Genomic DNA, 16971 nt, shown 5'->3' with positions numbered 1-16971 from the left:
CAGCCAAAGTAGAGAACTTGCACAACAGTAGGACTTCAGTCATTCAAAATTCCCTTGCTAATGCACATCAAAGAGATGAAATTAGGTATGGAGTGTGGATTTTTCTTAGGGGGGAGTGCTGTTGTACATCTAAAATCAGTTTAAAGTGGAACTTGGGCATGTCAGTATTTTAATGGATCTTGCCCAAGTGTTTTACTACCTTGAACTTCCATTAGTTAGACAAATAAACCTACTTTGAGGAAAGGATACAGAAACGGGCTTGAACATTTAGGCTTTTCTTGTATTGACTTGGATGGATCTACTTGGATGCTTTGCCAGGACCTGAAATCTCTACACAAACAGCAGAAAGTTGTAAGTTGTAAGGTGGAGGAACTGCAGATAACTGTCACACAGTACTCGGTGGCCTAAAAGCTGCTGCTTGAATAATTACGTGACAGCTTCCTATGGCTTTGCAGGGTAACTTGTGTGCTTTGGCATTAAAAAGCCCAGTGCCAAGCGCCAGCACTTTTCACCTCCAAGCTGCACTGAATCACCCGAGCCAGCCGTGGAGAGCAGCTCCCCCGTCCTGCCATGACTAACTTCGGAGCTCCTCTCTGCTGTGCTCCGGGGCCAGTTGTCCATGAAGACGTTTAACTTTCCAAGGAGGGGCCGGATGCCACTCGGCACCAAGCGCCGCTGTCCTTTGGCCGGTGCAGACAAGCGGATGAAAGGCGCAGGCCGCCCGGCAGCGCTGCCCCGAGGCGACGGGGCCCGCGGGTGGCAGCGGGGGAAGAGCCGCCCTCAGCCTCCGCCTCAGGCCGCGGCTGTGCCCCAGGCCTGCCCTTGCCCGAAGGCCTCGCTCCAAGAGTCGGAGGATGAGGCGAGCGTGCGGGGGAGGGACGGCTGCCCTTCGCCCCGGCGGCGCCTCAGGGCCGCGGGCCTCTGTTTCTTCGCCTCCCGGCGTGCCTCGCCCGGCCAGGCCCCGCCGGCCGCCCCTCCCGTAGAAACGGGTAGGGCAGGTTCCTCGGGAGGACTACATCTCCCGGCGTGCCCCGCGGGCCGCGGCCGCGCGGAGCATGCCGGGAGCGCGGCGCCTCGGCCCCCGGCGGCACCGCCGCCTCCATGTTCTTGCCCTCCCGCCGGCGCGACGCCGCCCGCTCTCCCCGTGGTGGGGTGGGGCCTCGTCCCTCCTGCCGCTCTGAGCGGCTTCCGCGCAGCCCAATCAGCACTTGCGACGGCGCGGGTTGTAGCCACTGAGAGGCGCCAGGGGGCGGGCCTCCGCCGGCAGCCGGGTAGGTAGCGGTAGTGGCGGTTGCCTGAGAGAGGCCGGGAGCGGCGGCGGCCGCCGAGGGAGGGCGCGAGCCCCGTTTAAAGGGCCAGCTGGCTCGCGCGAAAGTTGTGAGGAGTTCAGCGGTCACCGGCCGGGTGGTGCCCAGGGGCTGGGCCGGGAGCCCCCCTCCGGACGGCAGGGCCGGGGGGCCAGCAGCGGCATGGAGCAGGCAGCGCCCAAGAGGTAACGACCCTCCCCGGTGGCCCCTTCCCCTCCCGGAAGCGGGCGCGGCGGCCTGGCCCGGCTGAGGCCTTGGGCCGGCGGGGAGCCGGGGGGGGGGAGTGGGCGGGCGGGTCCGCCCGTCCCCCCCTCCGCCGGCCTCGGGAGGCTCCGGTCCTGGGGACTGTGGGGAGAGGGGGGGCGGGACAACGACGGGGGCTGAGACCTGCCTGGCGGCCAGAGCGGTTGTCTTGGGTTGGGGAAGGTCTTCTGGGGGGCTGTCCCCAAAATCACCGTCCTGGGTGAGCGTCCAGGTGGAGGCAAGTCCTTAGGGGCTGGTTGAGTTACAAGAGGAATGTTTTAATGTGAAATGAGGGAAACTTCATCGCCGAGGAGAGACCTTTGTGGCCTGGGGGTCTCTGCACTTCATAGTTCGGGTCTGTGGAAGAAACCGACATAAGGAGTTGTTCTTATCATTGCACATTAGAAAGTGCCCTTGTGTCCTGCTAGCGGAGGGATGCTTGTGGGGGTGGGGGTTGCATAGTTGCAATTGCAAATCAGGGAGTGGGAAGAGGCAAAAATCAAGAGTATTCACGCAGTATATGTATTTTCTGAAGTATATAGGCTGTCTGGTCATATTAATTACTATGTTTTGGTTTTTTTTTAGTACTTACCATTTGTCTTCTTTTTGTGTGCATGTGTAATGATGTGGAACCATGAGCTTTTGCTTTGAATGTGACACTGTTGTCTTAGTGCACAAAATACTTTTGCTTTAGTTTTGTGGGTATATTTAAATCAGAACAATACTTTATTGACGTAGTTATATGCTACATAGAATGTAGTTGTGTGGTATACAGAATGTAGTTACACAGTTTACATATATTCTTACGATCTTAGAGCTCAAATATTTCACTCTTGTGTCCTGTTAATTTAATGAGAAATTGTGTAGGGACTACGCAATATAAATTGGTGGTAAGAGATAATAAATAAATTTTACATTCTATTTTGAAGCATTTACAGTCTACATTTAAAACCTTTAAAATTCTTTAAAACAGCTTCCTGTGAGATGACAGACTTGAGAAGAATGTGGTCTTGAACTTCTACTGTTTTTTCCTCCAATAATACATCATGTAGCAGTGTCTACTGCTTGAAAACTTTGACTAAGAATTGATTAGTAGTTGTTATGCAGTGTTTTTAGCAGGCAACGGAACAGTATCTATTACTGAAAACTTTGACCAAGAACTGATTTGTAGCTGTTATGCAGAGTGGTTTTAGCAGGCAATGAGGTGAGGAGGGACAGGCCTACACTAGTTTCAGGCTGACAGTGCTGCATGTCTCAAATAAAGGAAGTAGGACAGGCACTAGCAAGGGTTTAGGAGAAGAAACGGGAATGTCTGAGGAGTAAGCAATGTTACCACCACCAGTGCAAAGCTTGGGATTTGGTGATATCAAGGGATTGAACATAGAACTGAAGTTAGCATAACCTACAAGACTTTTTTTTTTAAGATTGGGGATTTACTTTAACTTTATTGCCAAGCTGGAGGTGTGTGTCTGGCCTCATTGAAAGTGAGGAGCTGTTTAAATCCTTAGAGTCACTCAGGAAGAATTAGAAAGCTAATGAGAGAACTTCTAAATTCTCTGGCATGTTTTTATACTTTCCATGTTTTTTGAAGCTTATTTTTGGAAATTTGAATGTGATGACAATGTAGTGGATTTGTTTCTTCAGTGGGAGGGAAGATTTGAACTCAGTTTTTCGTAAGATATTAACTCAGGTTTTCATGAGACTTGAACTGTTCTTTATAAATGTGCATATATATCCCCTTTAGCCATTGTTTTTTTACAGTTTTCTGATTGTCTGGTGTTCCCAACTATTCTGCTAGGCCACCCCCTTTTTCTGCAAGTCTGGAAGGAGTACAGATTATTTTTTGTGGGCTGAGTTTTTTGATGCCTGCCTTGGAGGCAGTAGTGGCTTGGGATGAATGCACCACATTTACTTGGCAAAATAGATGGGAGCACTAGCTTTACTTTGTGCCTGCTGTCCACAGGAGCAGTTACTGACAGGGATCTATTGCCATGATATCTGTAGTGCAAGACATTCATCTAGAGGTAGCAAGAATTTCATATGAACACTTCAAAGCTGCATGGATGTCCTAGAATCCCAGTGTTCTCTCACAGGTATAGGGCACTTTTATTCCCCCTTTCCCTGTAAAGGAACACAGAACACAGTTGTGTGTTGCGTAAATCTTTAAAACAGCCCTTCAGAAAGTAGCAGTGATGATGCCCAAGTGACAGTCTAGGCCACTGTGGCTTTGAAATGGGGATGCTGTCAAAATCACTAGCTTTACTTGTTTGACCAATGTACTGCAACAGTAACAAAAAAACTTCTAAGGAGGAGTCCTTTTCAGAATAATTTTGTTTACTTTTAAAAATAATTTAGAGTAGGTGTTCAGTATAAAATCAGAACAATTTGTGCAGTAGTTGACCCAAAGTGTTTTCTTGCATCTGAATTTCTAACTGTATTTCAGATGTGCTTTATATTTCTTTCCCTCACTAAAAAGGACATTCACTCTTGAAACAGTCAGTTACAAAATTTGCCTCCGAGTCTTCTAACTTTCCTCTGTTATTATTGTTGCATTTTTCTGTATATATTGGCATACTTGGGTATGAGGAGATAGACTTGCATACAAGTGAAAAGGAAAGTAGCTGGAGATGCAATTCTGTCAGATACATAGTTTTTAATCTTGCCCATCTCCTGCCTGCTGCTGCCAAATAAAAGGCCTCTTAACAAGCATAGAGCGTGTTAATTAAGGTTTTCCAGTCCTTTTTTTAAACTTGGGCAGTTTAATTTTTGCTGAAAGTTAAGTTTTGTGGGAAGGAAAAACTTGTTTTTTAAAATATGAACTGTCTGTGAAAAATAGATGGTTTTAATTTTTGTGTCAATGGGCATGTAAGGTCACATGGATGAAAATTGTCAAGTTCCCCCTGAAAATGATGGGACAAAAGTATAAGTTTGCTTGGGTTTTACTGGTAGAAAACTAAATGGAAGTACACAATAGATAAGCTGTCTTAAACTTGCTTCTACTTGTGTGAATGGTGTGAAGCAGTGTAAATGTCTCGAGGCTTTCACATGCTACCTCTATTTCTGATGCCTGCAGTGATTTATCCGACTAGCTTTTCTTTTAATATATCAGTATAATTGATCCCAGCCATTCTTTCTAAATGTTTCAATGTGCTAGTTCTTCTGCAAAATAAACCGCATATATTCATGTTTCATGGTGCAGCTGTCCAGTTTTCCATAACTCATGACAATAATTGATGGAGTTCTATTCTTTAGTCGTGCTTTATTTTTCTTTGTTAGCTTTCATGTGTTTGTTTTATGCCTACCTCTGTAGCACATCACCAATTTATTTTGTAAAGTCTGTACGTAATGACCATAGGACACTAAACTCGTACTTTGTTTTTTCATGTTGGGGAGGGGGAAGAAATATCTCTTGCTCTTTCAGGTCCTAATTCAGATTTTTCTGATCTTTATGCTAGGATTGGCAGTCTTGGGTGCCTCTCACTGTTTCTAGGTTTTTCTGCATTTGGTTGTGTGGAGTTTTGCTGATGTCCTCGATGCATAAGATTCTGGTTGTGCTAAGTATGAAAGTTTTCTTCCATCAACTGGATTTACAAAAGTAAAATTCTTTGCTAGGATGCGTTTTTCTTGTTTAAGAGACTAGGTGTTACGCAGAAAGTCAAACCTGCTTGGAACAGGAAAATCCTTTTGACAACTCTTGTCGCAGAATTGAAGTTTAGTTAGTCCTCCTGCTTTCAGGAACAGCTTTCCTGGAAAACTACTGAAATAGCCCGTAGCCACTATCTGATGATTTTTTAGATCAAACAAAAGTAGAGTTGCGTTCTCCCCAGGTTTTATACTTGTCTTCTACACATCTCCTTACACTTTCTCACAGATAGATAGAGCCCTTTGTGTCTTCCGTTTTGCTTTCCCCCACTACCCTTGTATTTCTAGTCATGACTTAGCAGGTAGGTATTTTTCTGGGTGCTCGTAGTATTCGCTTCCCGTGTAGAACACCTTAATGCTTCTAAAAAAGCAGTGATCCTTCTGAAATGTTTGGCTCTATATGTCTGTCTTTGCACATTTTCAAAGTGTGGATAGTAGGACACACATACACACAAACAACTCCTGATTAAGAAGCTGATTCTGAAGTCTTAGATGTGTTTCTTTGTCCCAAGTTTTAGTTGCTTGGTTTTAGCCAATATAATAAGGTAATATGTCTAGTCTTTTCTTCTTGTATTCTACCTAGTGTTTTACAGGCAGTTACAACAGTCATCTTTCTTCTTGTTTCTCATGAAGTTTTCATAAACGCTTGCTTTATTGCAACCCTCTTGGGGTATATCGCATGTTGTTCTGTAGTTAAAGAGCTGGGAATTCTATTAAACTTCTAGAAATAGAAATCATTAAACAGTCTGAGTCATTAGGATCTTTCTATGGTTCAAAGAACTGTGGTGTTAATACTGTCACTTGGACATCGGACCTGGCATCTGTACCGTTACAATATATTTGTGAAGGAGTGTGAAGTACTTTGAGCAGTGTATTTGGTGGTGAAATTACTGAGGTTGATGTATCTTTCTTCCTCTAAATAAGTTTAGTATTTAGCTGCTTTAGTGTTGAGTATTATTTGGTCTCAAAACATATTTGTCAGAGTTGGATAATGTGAAAATAGTTTTAAAACTACAGAATGCTTATTTCTTTGGTCTCCAGGTTGCCTCTTAAGTACTCCAGATAATCTGTTATTTGACAGTGACATTGGTTTTGATCAGTTTATGACTGTTCATGATTGTTTGCCTAGCTCTTCTCAAGCACTCCCAATGCCTTGGTGTTAATGGTGCTGCTGGAACCCTTTTGGTATGGATTTTTTTTGTTTTCCTTCTTGGTTTAGCAGGCACTGCTATTTTGATGAGCAGGTGGAAGTGTTTTCTTCTTAGGCATCTTTGGTTGAGGTTACTGTATGTTTTCCCTTTTCTTGCAGTTACTAGAAAGTTCAGTCCCTCCACTGTTCTGTTGAGTATGTCTTCTGTTACACAGCTCTTCCATCAAGTAAGAGACTCAGCTAATGGTCATGCTTTTTATTTTTTGAGGCTCTGCTGGTATCGTAAGGATACTGTGCATGCTTTTTATTGGTGGCAAGAACTTACTCTGTGAATGCTGCCTTTAAGGCTGCAGATAACCTGATCAGAGGGGGGAAAAAAGAATTTGAAACAAAAGAAACAAAATGACTTGTTTCTTTAATACTACCTGCAAAATCTTTTTTTGTTTTCCCTCTTCTTATTTGTCTCAACTTACACTCGTTCAGTAATGAAATATGTGCTTCCCTGCAAGATTTAACTTCCATATTTCTGCTTTCTAGTCTCTAACAAGCAGAGAGAGGGTAAAAAAGAAAGCAGATTTGTTAAGTGTTCCTGTGTTTGACTTGTAGGCCACTTTTGCAGACTTTATTTAGCTGCTCTCATTTGGGTTTTCTGCTGTTTTTCTTCATGTTCATGAGTTGTGCCTTTACTTTGCTGTTTTTATTCCCCCTTAAAGACACGTGTTTTCCAGCTTCCTGCCTATTTGCTGTAGGAAACTGCATGGTCTTTACAGCAGTTCATGCATCTTTCCTTACGGGTTGTGGATGCTTTTTGTATTCATATAATTGCTACGTCTGTGAAATTGTTCTTCGATATATAAATGTGTACATCACCTCCCCCCCCACTCCCCCCCCCCCCAGCCTCTTGCTTTTCTTGTTTAACACCAATCCATATGACCTGTGTGTTATACAATTACTTTAAATTTTTGTCTTTACTCTAGATGGTTGGTAATAACCAGTCTCTTCTGACTCGGGAATTCCTTCATCAGTAACTTCACTTTATTTTTTAGTACTTCTGTGTATCACAGAATTGCAGCTCTTAATATGAAGGAGTTTCTTTTTAACACTGTTTTTCCAATGTTAGGTTTGACAATCTTTTCTGTCTGTGCCCTCCTCCCTTCCCCTATTTTGTATTCATTTCCAGGAAGGTGTCACAGGATAACGTATTTTCCATAAGTTCTCAATCATCTGCTGTGCTTCAGAGTTTCTTTTTTTCTCTTTTTCCTCCTCCTGCATATGGAATATATTATCTATATCTAACACTACAGCACCAGCTATTCTTTAGCTCATCTTCTACTTCAGTAGTACCCTTGACTATCATATAGTGTTAACTTATTTCAATCTTGCAGCAAAATTCCCTATAACTTTTGGGGTGAAGGATTTGCATATTGCAGCTGCCTGGCCTCACCACAATGTGTGTGTGGCTATATTTTCCTGTGCTATGTTCAGTGGTAGCTCCATTGCAAGTCTGAAGCCAAGTTGTGTTCTGAGATCTGCTAGGAGTCTGGGGGACTGGGTGGATGGGAATGCTGGAGACCAGGGAAAGGCTAGGACTGCTTGAAAAGAACAAAGGATAGTGGTAAGAGTGGGTTGAGGGTGCTGGGAGAAATTGTTGGGTGATACTGAGTGATTTGAGACTGTGTGAGAGAGAACTGGAGGGCAGAATATGGTGGTGTTATGTAATTAGAGATTTTGTTGCACCTGTCCCTATGTACCTTCACAAAGGTGCAAAAGGGACTGCCCCAACAACTCTTAGAGTACTCAACTCTTGGAAGTTCAATGTTCTGCTACCACCTGTGTAGGTGAAGTGCTACCATATGCTCCCAGAGTCATCTTGACTCTGGGTTCTTCTTTTAACTTGATGTAATTCACTGGCTTATGAGTGGTATGGATACTTCATGTCGGTGAAGGATTGGTTTATATTTTCTTGGATAACAACATGGCATACTCTAGGCAGTAATGAGCATGTGTTTGCATGCTGGGTGCTTTTTGACGAAAGGTGAGCTTTACTGTATTCTTTGGCTGTTTCTACTTTAGCAAAGGAAGTGGTTTGGACAGTGAATTGGCCACATGCTGTTTTGAATTGAGCAAACATTAATGGGAAAGGGATAATGACAAAAATTGTCATAACTTTCTCCATCTTATATGATGGTTGATTAAAATTTTATTACTGTGTTTTAATTAGGCATTTTATTTTCATTGGAATATATTTTTCTTTATAATCTTTTTTTCTTCTGTCTGCTCACTTGTATGAAAATTTGCTTGAGTTCTGTGTCTTCCCCCCAAAAAAACCAAACGAACAAATACCTTTTGTCTTTCTTTTAGCAAACTGAAAAAGCTAAGTGAAGATAGTTTAACTAAGCAGCCTGAAGAAGTCTTTGATGTTCTGGAGAAACTTGGTGAAGGGTAAGTGCAGATATTTATAAGGGGATGGTATCAGAGGGAAACAGTATATAAAGCATGTGTTGGAATATTAAGTTACAGAGAGAGTGACTGTAAATGTCCTAAGGAATGCTTCTCTAGACAAGTGTTAATAATAAAGCAAATGTATGCATCAGTAGACTTCCATGCTTCCTCAAATATATTTATTCATTTTTGATATCCCTTGTTTATTAAGGCAGCAACGGTGTCTGTGCCTGTACTGAAGTTAGATGCACTACATCTTGACAAAGATTCGTTCTTCAGAGGCAAGTCTTTTCTGGGGTCCTGACAGAACTGAATTTTTTTGCAGCCTGATAAAACCCTCAAACTTCTGCATGAACATATGGCTTCTGTGACTCTTTTAAGTTTCTGCATAATGGAAATGAGAAGCAGTTTATCTTGTTTAAGAAAAAAATTCCCTCTTTTATTTTTAGGTCTTATGGTAGCGTCTTTAAAGCAATACACAAAGAGTCTGGACAAGTTGTAGCAATTAAACAGGTGCCCGTGGAGTCAGATCTCCAAGAGATAATTAAAGAAATCTCTATAATGCAACAATGTGACAGGTAGGTATGACAATTCTGCTCCCTTTCTAAGAGTCTATGTGAAAATGTATTTGTACTTGTGAGTATAGCTGAAATATATGCAGCTGCAAACTTTTTTTTTTTAATATGGAAAATTAAAACAGTCTGTGTTGGACAATTTACTTAAAGGAACCACTTTGCAGACCTCCTTCTATGCTTAGCTCGGATTGAAGGAAGTACAAATAGTGTACGTAACAAACTGTTGAAAGAATAAGTGCTTGCCTCTGCTTAGGATTTTCCATGGTTGCTTCAATTTACTTGCACTGACAAGCTGGAAGGTTAATAGTTCCTGCAAATGTCTTAGGCCTTGTGAATTCAGAGTTACCTGTTTCAGAAGATCGATAAAGATGTTTCTAGCACAAGATAACTGCTAGCCATTAAACTTCCAAAATGGGATTCTATCAGTTGCCTTTTTCAGGCAGGAACATACCTTTTATAAAGTGAACAATCTTGTAATAGTTCTGAAGAGGAAATGTTAGCTTACACCTGTTCGCAAATGGTATATCTTATGATTGCTAGTATTGTAGGAACGGAGGTCTTAACGTCAAGTGTCTGCAAGGATGCAGAATTTTGCATTTCCTTTTTTCTATGGAGTTAACAATTTTTTTTTATTTGAATATTTTTGGGGATAATATTTTAAGGTTTTGTCTGTAACTTCAAAGTCAGATTTGCTAGGGTGAGTCTTTATTCGTGTCTGATCAGTGGTACAAGAATCTATTGTTTGTGATTCAGGAAAAAACAAATGGGAAAGCTTTGCACTCTGGTTAGGCAAAACTTTTCTTTAAAATATTGATTGCTTTAGTCATTAACTTGGTGAATTGTATTATAGCAAGTGGTCTGTTATTTCTCACTTGTGTTTGTGCTTTTGTGGTGTGTCAATGTTGAAGTTCTGTCTTTAAATGAAATATTTGCTCTTGTTTGGCAATGAGCAGTACTCATCCCAGATTTAAAGATAATCCTTTTCATGCAGTCTGAATTCATTCAGATTTATTGCCGAATGTTTTGCTCAGGTGTTACATGGGGCTTGATTGTACTGCTCCACAGCAGCTTGTCTATGGGGTCATGAAGGAGGAGAGAAGGTTCAAATATTTATCCTTAAATATAGGGATAGAGACCTCAGAGTACATTGTATCTAGCACATGAGAATGCAACTGTTCTTCAGACTTCTTTAGAACCTCTGCCTGCAAGCCCTGATCTGGGTATTTGTGACCTGTGAACACTTTGGACCTTGTAATCCATTCCCTTCTGGCATTGACTGCTCTGAATGCTAGAAGCTTGTTAAATGTGTAGGCAGCGGAATGGGAGGAAAAGGAAGGATTTATGTGTTTTCCCACATTCCATGAAGATGTGTGTTATGGTTATTTCAGGTAATACTAAAATGATTTGGGACCCCTGAGGTTTTTTTTTTTTTGGGGGGGCTGCTGTTAATTGTTTTTTGTCCCCATGAAACTATTTTTGTCTGTCTGTCCAATTGGAGTTTTGTAACAGGTACAGATTAAAGAGGAAGCAGCAATCTTGTTTGTCTGCTTAACTGTGAAACTAGATTTGATCCCCAGAGTAGGTCCTCAGCTCTTCCTGTGCACTGGGAGAGGAATTAAAATGTGTTTACTTTGATTATTCTTGTTGCTGTGCTTTTAATTCTTTTTACAACTCCTGCTTAATTTCATTCCCCTTACATAAAGGAAGACATTGAATAAGATGGAAAATAGCACCTAATGAATTCTCAGAGTTCTTCTGTGCGGTTGGTGATAGGATAGCAGCCCTTAGTCACTGTGTAGGCTTGAGCCATGTGAGCTGACTGGAAGCAGTGGTGTAGGTTATAGTGTGTGTCTGTCTCTTAGTAGTAGACTGGAATTGAAATAGATACTTAAAACAAATGTCTGTGAAATATACTGACAAAGAAAAGAAGTGGTGATACTTGAGATTCTTCTACATTTTTCACCTTACTTTCTGTATTCTGCTTCGTGTGCCATTTTCATTCTCATCCTACGTGGGCCTACTCACCGTCTTATTCCTGCGTCCCCTGTCCTGCCTCCCTTTTCTCTGTCCTTGTTCTTTGTTTCCTGCTTTTCTTTGAACAACGTGTTGTATTTAGTATCTACTGGACATGTACTATTGCATAACTTTTGCTCTTACTCTTAAAAAAAAAAAAAAAGAGCTCAGAATTTTAGAGCACAAACTCTTCCTTCACTGGACAAGATGCAGCCATCCTCTGGTTGAAAAGAAGGGTTGGGCTGCAGCTCTGCACCACGTGCTTGTATGTGTTGTGTGCCGTTGTGCAAATACAGTGCTGTGCAGTACTGATGGGAGGGATGATACAATTTTTAGTATTTTATTTTCACATGTGATGATTCCACAGATATTACAGAAAAGCACTAGGCTGTTGCAGCATCTCAAATAAAAGATTATTAAATCTTAACATTTTATCCTTTCTTCTCCATGCCTGTTTCTGTAACTAGTTACACTGTATGTGCTGAAGCTCTTCTAAGGGAAAAAATGTAGATTCTAAGACAAGCAGTTGATATGGAAAAGGCTGGCCCATGTAGTTAACTGGGACAAGGCTTTAAGCAAATGTGAACGGTGTTTTGGGATTGCACAGCACTCGATATTTTGAAAAGATTATCTTGTCCTGATTTGTAATAATACACCATTTTTGCTGGGATTACTAGCATAGTGTAAATCTGGTGAGAGATAGTCATGAAAATCAGTGGGTTTTCTTCAGAAGTAATAGTAGCCTTCCTCACTTTAGGAATTTATAAGGGGTGAGATCAGTATGTCATACTTGTTTGGTAGATTATTTTGACTAGTTAGGAGGGAATTGACCCACCTTCCTTCTGTAAAGGCACGTTCCTATAGTACTAATAGCCGCTCTTTAATGAAGCAGTTTGCTGATAGTTTTGACCATCTTTTATAAAAATAGCATCATGTTGCAGGTGGCAGCCATAGGTCCTGTTTTTTTCTTACATCAGTTTTCTAACAAAAAGTGTTGCTGCCAAACATGCTGTTCCTAAAATACAGTTTTTTGCTCCAAAACAAAATAGTGTTTGATTCTACCTCACAATGCAGGTGTTCTGACCACAAGCCCCTGGCTGAGATCTCAGTGTCTTGCTTCCTGACTTTACAGTTAGATTGCCATCTGTCTCCCACAATCTTGTTTGCTTAAATTCCTGCAAAAAACCCTCCAACCTTTTATTTCCATAAATACACCACATAATCACTTTTCCGAAGGAAGATCCTTGTTATGTTTACCATATCTGTTTCTGCCTTTCTTTTGCAAGTGCCTCCGACAAAGCATTATGTCAAGTGACAAACTCATGAGTAGCAAAGCAATATGTTCTGTTTGTGACTGTACTACCTCTTCACATCAGACACTTCAATATGAAAATGAATTTGCAAATCCAGAAGTCTTGTTCAAACCAATGCTAGATTCTGTTTCTTATGGAAGTCTAGATCTGTACTTGAAATAAGTTCATGCTTGCAAAACCAGGAAAACATGGGTGAGTTTCCATGGTTTCTTGCTCAGGAGAGAAGAAAACAAGGCAATCTTTTCAAGAAGGGAAATATCCAAAAACTTTGTGAGGAGAGTTAAGAGAGGCCTTGGAGGAGGGAAAAACAAAGCTTTGTTTCAGAAGACTAATGTTTGAGAAAACTGTCTGTATTTGTAGATCACTGAAAGCTTGTGAGATATGTAGTAGTGCCTTTATAATTTTATTAAGCAGTCAGACTTCATTCCAACAAGGCATTGGTTAAGCTAATTACAGTTTTAAAATGTATTTGATGGCACTTGCTCTTTAGCTGTGTTAGTGTGTGTCAAACTGTAATTTTTAATGACACTTGTGATGATGATTGTTTTCCTTTCCCTACTAAGAATTCATTTATTTATCTAACTTTTTTTTTTCCATCTAGTCCCTATGTTGTCAAGTACTATGGCAGCTATTTTAAGAACACAGATCTATGGATTGTTATGGAATATTGTGGAGCTGGCTCTGTTTCGGACATAATTAGACTTCGTAATAAAACGGTGAGTTTTTTTTCAAAAAATGTATAACACTTATTAAAATTAAACTGTGGATTAAGACTGGAAGCCAGAATAAAAGTCAGAGTTATGAGACAGGATCTTGGCTGATGCCAAGGGGCGTATCTGTGCCTTGGTTCCCCAGGAAACAAGGTTGTGCAGTTGCTCTGATTATCTGTTTGTCCGTTCCTCTGTGGACTGATCATCAGCCAAAGAAAATGCATTTTGAAATATGAAGATCCTGTAAATTTCTTGAAAATTACTGCTTTGTACAAGGCAAAACTGTGCGCCTTCTTCCCCCTACCCCTTCCACCTCACAGTCTGTCAGCAGGCTATTTAGTACCTGCATGTTTGAAAACAGGCATAGAATTGTCTTGATTCCATTCAGTAATTAGGAAGCATGAGAAGTAATTGGCGTTACTTAAGGAATAAGAAGGGGAAGGGATGCCAATTAAGCAACATGAGAGGGAACCAAAATGGAGGGTTGTGTGGAAGAGCCTTAATGGGCTTATAACAGCAGTAATGTAGAGGAGGATGCAAACCTGTAGGAAACAGGCTTTGTTAGTTCTACTTAAACAGTTTCTCTGAAAAATGTTTTGTTGTAGATGTCAAATAATCTTGAGTTCCTTTGAGTCCATTGTTTTCAGTAGTGGGCTGTAACAGAAGGCATGCATTTTACCAACTACTGTGAGATGACCCTCTACTTGCTAGCTCTTGTACATTTTGTCAACATGCTCTGAAACGTTCCTTGCAGCATACTTGGGAGCAGAGAGGGGAAAAAAAAGGAGAGAAAAACAATCTTTAGGCTTAGAAAGTAAGATGTAAAGGAAAATAGGATTAGATTTATTAGGAAATGAGGGTGATGTCCAGACTAGAGAGTGCCTCTTTGGGAAAGGTGGCTTGCATCAGGGCTGCTGTAATGTTGAACTGATGACGGGAGGAGCCAAAACCAATGGGGGACTGCTAGAATTCCTGCAACCTTTAGAACTGGTGTCCTTACAGTTGTATATTATCCAAGGGTCATAGCTCCAACGAGAAATGCAAGCTAGTCTAGAATTTAAAACAACAACAAAAAAAGTCCCACTTATTCAGAAAAATAAGGAGCAAACTTGTGTTTGCATCAATAGAAAATGCTAGAATTTTTTATTTAAAATTTATATTTTGTATTTATATTAAATAAATCAGGCAATATAGTTTCTCTTATATAAAGTTTAGGATATTGACATAGCAGAGATATTAGAGATTTGAGGGGAAGATGTTTGAGTCTCAGGGCAAATGCATACCGAGGATGAGACAAACTAACTCTTCTACTGCTGATTGTGGTTAAAGTTGATATGATTAAATAGCATAAATTCTCTTATAAGAAATAGAATAATCAATAAATACCTGGTTACATGTAATGAGGGTAAAGTTAACATACTTTTTGTAAAGGCAAGTCATGCAGTGCGTGGCTGGTAGAGTTCTATAAAGGAGTTGTTGGGCACACAAATAATGCTGGTTGGTGTAAAGTTGGTCTGGATGTGCTTCGTACTGAAAGGTTTATGGACAGACTTCTACACCAGAGGCTCCTATGGTGGAGTAAATGGGTAGTTCTGCCATAGATGGGTAGTTGGTTTAAATATGAAAAAGAGGGTGTGAGTAAATGGTCATTTGGGCAATACTATGTGGGTCTGTGCTATCCTCTTTGGGAAAGAGGGTAGAAATACTGATGAGAGAGGTTGTATTCCTACTAGGTTATATTCCTAGTTAAAACAGGGCAAGACTTGAAACGCTTTGTGGTACCAAGTGTCTGACTGAGGAAAATAAACATAAGTAAATGTGAAGAGATATATTTGGCTTGGTGGGGGAAGCAAAGTCTTCATATACAGGTTCATAATCACTTCAGTTTAATGTTTAGAAATAATGGAACAAGCAAAGTGGTTGCCAAAGATTACAATAATACCAAGGAAGTAACAGAACTATGGAAGTTAGAGAAAGGGGACAAGGGTGATCAGAAGTAAAGAATACTTCTTTAGAAGGAGATATTAAATGGATTAGGATACTTCTGTGTTGAGAAGAGGTACCTGGAGGGAGAGACATGGTGACAAGATATGCCTATATCTTACTGTTTATTACACAACAAGAGATCACTTGTGTTAGGAGATCCAAAGCAAAAATTTTTTCTCTACACGTGATGATGAAGTCCACTGTATAGTTATAGAAGATCTTATAGATGCTAAGTTTGTTTTCAAAAGGCAATTGAATAAGACCAGGAAAAAATGACTGTGGGTAAATGCAAATATTTAATGGCTGGAGCAGAGAATCCATGTGCTTCAAATATCTGGGAAGGTGAAGCAGACAAGTATTGCTGTTTACTTGACATGAGCTTACATTCAGACAGTTACCAGGCTAGATAGAACTTTTACCCTGGCTTAGGATAGGGGGATGTCCTGGTGCGTGTAACAAAAAAAGCAAAACAAACTCCTCCATTTCTCACTTGCCACGCCTATGTCTTGCAAGTTTTGGAAGATTTAGGCAGAGTTTTGGACTTGTTTGAATTCTCTTGCTCTTTGTGCAGTAGTGACCTGATCACCCAGACTACTGTGTGATGGAAAGCTTGTGCCTGTGTTACTGGAATGAAGCTGTTTAAAGTACTTCAGCATTCTGTTGGTGACCTTAATTTTTTTTTTTTTTTTTTTAAATGGAAACAAGAAGTGGTTTCACTGTACTTTTCACAAGAAAAAAAAGAAATGTCTTCACTTGGAATTGAGGAGGGAATTGATTCTTATTTTGTCAGAATGTTTATTGAATAGGCCCAGATGCACAGGGGTTATGTGTTCTGTAATTTTCTGAAGTTGTTGAATGAAGATTGTGGCTGGGCCAAGGAAAAGTTTATTTCCTCCTTCTCCATATGTAAAGAAAAGAAACTGAGGAAGAGAGTTGAAGTAAGAACCCTTACTTTAATGCAGTGGTCATTAGGATCATCATTTGGACTCGATGATCTTAAAGGTCTTTTTGAACCTAAATGATTGATTGATCATATCAAAATAAGTCATAGGAAAAGTTGGATGTCTCCTCATATTTGGGGAGGAAGCATTACTATGCATTTGTCCATGTTGCTTATCTCAAACTAAGACTTTTCTGATCTTTTTCTGTATCTGTGTTTCCCCTACTTCTTAAAAAGTTTTATTTGTCTAGAAAGTGAACAACACTGGGCTTTGCTCTAATGGACCAAAAATGATGGAAGCAGAATTCAAAGTTAAGGAGATGTCTAGTAACTGTTTGGAGCCTGTTTATATTGAGAGTTTTTCAGCTTGACAGGAACAGGTTCTTGTCCAAGAGGCCCAAGCCACTACTTTGAAGTTATATCGACTCCTGGCATTCTGCCCTGGAGTCTTCCAGCGTGCCAGGCAGATCAGCAGCACTGGAGCAAACTTACTGATGCCTGTTAGCTCATCTGAGGTGTGGTGTTCATCAGTCCAAGGCAACAAAGCTGTATATCTAGTTTTGTCCACTTATTTTAGGGACTGATTTGGGAGGTATGTGTATCTTATACAGTCAAATTGTGGGTTGCTGCCAGAAAGGTGAGTTCTGCTG

At 40.8% G+C, this 16971-nt stretch overlaps 1 protein-coding gene across 3 annotated transcripts in view; it reads left to right on the top strand.

Moving 5' to 3' along the window:
• The first annotated feature begins 1153 nt into the window (after nucleotides 1–1153).
• STK3 (serine/threonine kinase 3) overlaps nucleotides 1154–16971 on the top strand; it is a 149116-nt gene continuing 133298 nt past the window's right edge. The window contains exons 1-4 of one of the 3 annotated variants that reach the window (XM_075023668.1): nucleotides 1154–1492; nucleotides 8704–8784; nucleotides 9234–9362; nucleotides 13287–13401. In XM_075023668.1, the coding sequence (XP_074879769.1) occupies nucleotides 1470–1492; nucleotides 8704–8784; nucleotides 9234–9362; nucleotides 13287–13401 (348 nt within the window). In that variant the 5' untranslated portion in view covers nucleotides 1154–1469. The remainder of the gene's footprint in view (nucleotides 1493–8703; nucleotides 8785–9233; nucleotides 9363–13286; nucleotides 13402–16971) is intronic. The other 2 variants (XM_075023670.1, XM_075023669.1) reach the window with 2 other exon arrangements.

Source organism: Buteo buteo, chromosome 3, assembly GCF_964188355.1.
Source record: "Buteo buteo chromosome 3, bButBut1.hap1.1, whole genome shotgun sequence".
Taxonomy (NCBI): Eukaryota; Metazoa; Chordata; class Aves; order Accipitriformes; family Accipitridae; genus Buteo; species Buteo buteo.
Note: the sequence above shows the minus strand (reverse complement) of the source record. Positions and strands in the feature narration are given on the sequence as shown.